At 37.6% G+C, this 6,000-nt stretch overlaps 1 protein-coding gene across 1 annotated transcript in view; it reads left to right on the top strand.

The window, feature by feature from the left end:
* Positions 1–1,587: 1,587 nt before the first annotated feature.
* The window catches only part of GABARAPL1 (GABA type A receptor associated protein like 1), a 31,575-nt gene continuing 27,162 nt past the window's right edge, over positions 1,588–6,000 (top strand). The window contains exon 1 of the mRNA XM_070938330.1: positions 1,588–1,882. Within this exon, the coding sequence (XP_070794431.1) occupies positions 1,793–1,882 (90 nt within the window). The 5' untranslated portion in view covers positions 1,588–1,792. The remainder of the gene's footprint in view (positions 1,883–6,000) is intronic.

Below are 6,000 nucleotides of genomic sequence, written 5' to 3'. Positions count from 1 at the left end.
TTGCCGTTGCTGGCCTCCAGACACAAATATCAGACAGAAAGAGCGGAGTCCTGTTCTCCTGTACAGCACCACCGTGACGTCACCCCAGAAGAATGGATTTCTATCTGCAATATTTGCGTTGCCTATAAATAGAGCTATCTAGATACTTGTCTTCCTCTTTCAATAAACTCTTTATCTCTTAAGTGCAGACATCTGCTGCAGGCTATTAAGGAAAGTGGGGGCTGCTTTCTGCCTAACAAAAACATGTTTCTCCATTTCTCCCTTTGGGGAAATATAATAATTCTGCTTTTTTTAAATATTTCCCAAAATATTTCATTCTTCGGGGGGGGGTGACTTTCTACACCATTTTTTCTTTAAGAAAGCAAAAGAAGCAACCAGGCCCTATCAGCAATTGAACTGCTGCTGATTTTTTATCTGTTTGGGCAATCAAGGGAGGACAGATGTTTTCTGCTACAAAGAAAAAAAAGAGGTGAAAAAGGCCTACTTCCCCTCAGATGCAAATGGTACTTTCATCTTCTGCCCCCAAGTGCTGGATGAACTGCTGTGTTACTGCTGCTAGCTACACTAACCAACAATGTTCTACAGTGGTGGGTTGCCCCTGATTCGCACCGGTTCTATAGAACCAGTAGTAAAAGTGGCGGGAGGCCCTGCCCACTGACCCTGACGTCATGAAAACGCTTCTGCGCATGCCCCATTGTGAACCGGTAGTAAAGGTAAGTAGAACCCACCCCTGATGTTCCATTGCCAAATACAGTCAGAATCCCACACAATCATAGTTACAACTGTGACTAAATTCTACTGAAAGTAATTTAAATTATTCTCTAATAAGTTTGTAAAACATCAGACAAACTCTAGGTGTTTGTGAGGAAGGGGTAGAAGGAGTTCTTATGTACAGTGTTTTATCTGGAAAAGAGGATCACACTCTTACCACTATAGAGGGCAGCATACAAAAACTTGTTGCCATTAATTCCGCTTTACTTCTGGCAACCAATTACTGGGGAAGATAGTACTGACTATTGGTAATCACGTGCACATTAGAACAGGCAGTCCGGCTGTTAAGCTGCAGGGGGTGGAGTTCCTCAGGAATGGCGTCCCAGTTCTGTTCTCGTTGAGATTGCCAAACTAAAGCAAATCCTATAAACTGAGTAATTCATACTGCTCTTTGAATTAGGAAAAATGTAACATGTACGATATAATGTGGCTTGAAATATTAATTTGATTCTTTTCATTGATTTATAATTAGTTTATATTTTAATAGTATGTTTAGACATAGTCTAAACTAAAGTCATTGTACAGAACGAGTAAATAAATAACTTCCTGATTCGGTCCTATATAAAATTACATTTTTATTGGAGTCAATATTTTCTTACTTCCTTCTATTATTCCTATGAAACGCAGAACGATTTGTAAAGTTTAAAAAACAACAAGAGTAATCTCAATCTTGCCTTTCCATCCGCAAAGATTTCGTCACTAACTGCAGCGTTCCATTAATCATCTGAATAACGATCTCAAATATGTCGCTTTTTGTCTTTCCCCACAAGTTGAAGTGGTGCAGTCTACGAAACAGGCGGGGGCGGATACTGATTTTACCCAGAGTGACGTCACAATGCACGTCTTGGACTGTGCGTGTTTATTGTGTATCCTTTGATCAGCTGGTCTAGAAGCAAGCGAATCGTTCCGAAAGTTGCAGTTCCCTGCAGCTGCGTTTTCTCATCGCGATTGTTAAGAGCGTTGGAACGGTCGATTAAGGAGACAGGGATAGTAGAAGACGCTGTCCGTATCTGCTCAAGCCATGAAATTCCAGTATAAGGAAGACCATCCTTTTGAATACAGAAAAAAAGAAGGAGAGAAAATCCGAAAGAAATACCCGGACCGAGTTCCTGTGAGTAGGGAGGCGTAAAAATCGCGCTTTTGTCGATAGAACGAATGGACCTTTGACGCGCCTTATTAGTCGGGGTGTTGAATCTTGTTGCCTGATTTTTTTCAGACCATAGGATCACTTCTTGATCCTTTCAACCTGTTAATATTGTGATACTGTAGCAGAGGTAGAGACTGGTGTATGTGTGTATATATATGTGTGTGTGACTGTGTGTCTGTGTGTGTAAAGTACATAGATACATTACATACATGTGTGTGTAATGTATGTAATGTAATATATCTTGATACTGTGTTGGTCAGTACTTAAAAAAAATGTAATCAGTGACACGATTAATAGAAATGTGAATGTATGGTAGACAAACAGCTGGGTTTTTCAAGCTTGTGAATTTTTTCAGGCATTTTTCTTCTACTAAATTATAAAAATACTGAAAGTGTCAGCATTCTCTAGATTTCTGCTAAGATTGTTCTTGTACAAGAGAAAAATCCTATGTTTGAACCAGACAAATTGCAAAATATGTAATTATGGTGCTGGGTTAATAAGCAACACTAGTCAACTTAATGTACAGGTCCTATGGTTGAATTAGAGCAATATTGCCAATGAGCAATATTGACCTTCCTGGTCAAGAAAGGAAATACTAGAACAGGAAACAATTTTGAGACTTTAATTATTTATTTAGCATATGGCACATGTTAGCCAGGGATCACCAAGGTGGCTGACTGCCTATGAAAGGAATTTTTTTCAGGCGGTGTTACCTTTACCTGCGGGACACTTGAATCAGGGGAGGCTCCTTTCTTGTCCCTCCATGGTTTGTTTGCTCATGGGAATCAAGCTGCCAAGTTGTCAACCTTAGCGGCGCGCAGACCTAGCGTCTTACCACATGAGCCACCGCGGCCCCATTTTGAGTGAGATAGGTTGAGGGCTTCAAGAATACAGCCATTTGTTTAGTGACCATGGGACAGAAAAAAATGGACTTATGATCAGTCTTCACACTTACAGCAGTATCCCATAGTCATGCATTCAAAATTTGTGCTTGGCTATGTATTTATGACAATATACAGGTAGTCCTCAAATTATGACCACAATTGAGCCCAAAATTTCTGTTGCTAAGCAAGATAGTTGTTAACTGAATTTTGCCCCATTTAATGAATTTTTTGCAACAGTTAAATAAGGTAGTAACACGGTTGTTAAGTGACTAGCTTCTCCATTGACTTCGTTTGTCAGAAAGTTGTAAAAAGGATCACATGAGCCTAGGAACAGGCAACAGTCATAAATATGAGTCAGTTGCCAAGCACCTGAATTTTGATTATGTGACTATGAGGATGCTGCAATGGTCGTAAGTTATAAATCACTTTTTTCAGTGCTGTTGTAACTTCAAACTGTCACTAACTGAACAGTTGTAAATCGAGGATTACCTGAACTGTTGTAGGATCATGTGATTGCCATTTGTGACCTTCCCTGCCAACAAACAAAGTCAATGGGGATTCAGATTTGCTTAATGTCTGCATGATTCACTTAGCAACTGCAGTGATTTGCTTAACAGCTGTGGCAAAAAAGGTTATAAAATGGGAGAAATTCGCTTAACAACTGCCTTGCTTAGCCACAGAAAGTTTGGGCTCAATTGTGGTGGTAAATTAAGGATTACATGTACAAAGTTGTCATGGGAACAGACTGATGGTTGAACTGGAGAGCAATGGGATAGCAGGGATTTTATATCTATTATATTTATTCTACCAGATCATTCTGTGATAGGATGAGTAGATAGATGGAGGTCATCTATGTGTTTATTGCTTTAGGTATAATGTTTAACACTCTCTGTAGCTAGAAGGGAAAGAGCCTGGTGCCTTTGAATATTTCATCTTCAGAAAAGTATATAAGCTTATAAGCTTAATGGGGCATATAATTTGCATTTCATGTACATTTTTAATATATAATATTTAGATGCTAGGTTAAGAAATGTTGGAGAAACTACAGTATTTTCTTAGGTCATCTTCCCCTGTTAATCCCTGTGAATGCAAAAGATTTGATTAATGTTATCATTATTGGTAATAAAACTGGTAGAACTACATTCTACCAATCACATGTAAGCGATAGGATGATTTACAAAGAATAATCACACTAATATCAGTTAGAATTTATCTATATAAAATAACAAAATAAATTATGCATTAGGTTCTCCCATAAAATATATTTAATATAGCCAATGCTGTTGGATTGTTTTCTGTTTTCTCTTACTGCTATTTTTTTCTTGTTCTACTTTATTAAATAAATAAAGGTATCAGACCTAGCAAGCCACCAGATGGCAGCAGAGACTTCCATCAAGGAGCTGCCATCTAGTGGCAGCCAGAATCTTTGCAATTCAAATTTGGTAGCCCTAATTTGGTGGAATTGATGAGTCTCAATAAAGACAAAACCAATTGCATAGCATGTCCTTCTAATCAATAGCAATTACATCTGTAAAATCTATCCTATGCACCCATCCCAGTAAGGGAGAGGCCTTGAGGCCTCTACCATGAGTTCCAGTCTGAAATTATATAAAGAGGAAAATCAATTGTTACATTAAGATAACCTTTCATTGACGGTTCAGAATGTGAACCAGGGGACACTGAACATGATTAGGAATCTGAAGGCTAAACCTCTCAATTCTTTGCTCCAGAGCCTGGGACACTTCAGGTGCCAAGGGCCCCGCCTCACGGATATATTGTTAACAGGCCAGGTGTCTTACTGTCATACCTGCCCCAACTTGATCCTTTAGGAAAGAACTTCATTTGGGTTGAAAGTATATTTTACTAAAAGCCAAGTGGAATACAGTATAGCAAAGCCAGAGCTGAAGTTTGTGCGTCAAAATTTTCCAGTTAATTTTCCCCGTTTAGATCCTCTCCTCAGCTGGTGGAAGAAAAAGAAATTATACAAATTGTTTTACTAGTCAGCTGTAAAATATAATTCTTCTCTAATGCTTTCTCAAAATGGACATTGGTTTATGAGATCAAATTATATACAGGTAGTCCTGTCAGATCCCTATCGTGATACTGCCATTCAAGTGAGGAAGGGACCCCAGATTCTTTTACTCACTTATTGCTCTCATCCTGTTTTCCTATGTATCCTGTAATTCCCTAGTTTATAACTTTTACCCTGTCACCTATTCTGCCCTGTGCTTTGATTTACCTTGGAGGATGTACAAGGGGGTAGGGCCATCTGTTTTCTTTCAGTTTGGAAGCCTCACAGAAGAAACGCATGGGAACAAATCCTTATCTCTTTTGCAGGAGGACCGTTTCCACAACATCTTCGCACCTGTGGATTGGCTCATTCAACATCAAACAGAGAGGAGTGGTTTCTAACCACTTTATCCTAACGGAATTGCCTGGGGGAAACTCAGACCCTGCTTTGCATTGTCTTGCATTCACTTCCTTTCAAAACTTTCCTTTTTAAATGCTAAAGTTTCAAGACTCCATGCTTTCTTGAACAGGAGGGAGAGGCAGGACCTTACAGTCCTCAACTTACAACCACAATTGAGCCTACAATTTATGTTGCTAAGTGAGAAATTTGCCTCATTTCATTACTTTTTTTGCTACATTTGTTTTTTTTTGTTTGTTTTTTTTAAATTGTAATTTTATTATAACATATATATGACGTTCACATAACATATAACATATACATATCTTATCTCTTTTAAACATTGTTTCTTCGTGGTCTTTCTGTTATTTTATCTTTCTTCCCCTATGTCTTCATTTCTTTCTTCTATTTTTTTCCCCCCATTGTCCATTTTTTCCCCCTAACAAAAAAAATGTTTTTTAGCTTTAACAAGCTTAACTTTATACATTTCTCTACAATTATTATATACATATTTTAATTATATCTTTAATATTATACATTTCTATATTCTTGTTATATCTTGTTCTATATTTTTCTTTTTTTATTTATACTACTTGGTTTTGTCCGTACCAATACATTTTTATTTCACTCCATACATTTGTTATGCATATATTTTATACTTCTAATTTTCTCCCCTGATAGTTATTATTCTTTATTTCTCGCCTTAAGCCATTTATACCATTTATTCCATATTCTATAATAATCTGTCTCTTCTTTTTCTTTAATTTATTTTGTTAATCTGTCCATCTCAG

Source organism: Pituophis catenifer, unplaced genomic scaffold, assembly GCF_029215685.1.
Source record: "Pituophis catenifer annectens isolate HBS135680 unplaced genomic scaffold, rPitCat1.0.hap2 SCAF_2, whole genome shotgun sequence".
Classification (NCBI taxonomy): Eukaryota; Metazoa; Chordata; class Lepidosauria; order Squamata; family Colubridae; genus Pituophis; species Pituophis catenifer.
Note: the sequence above shows the minus strand (reverse complement) of the source record. Positions and strands in the feature narration are given on the sequence as shown.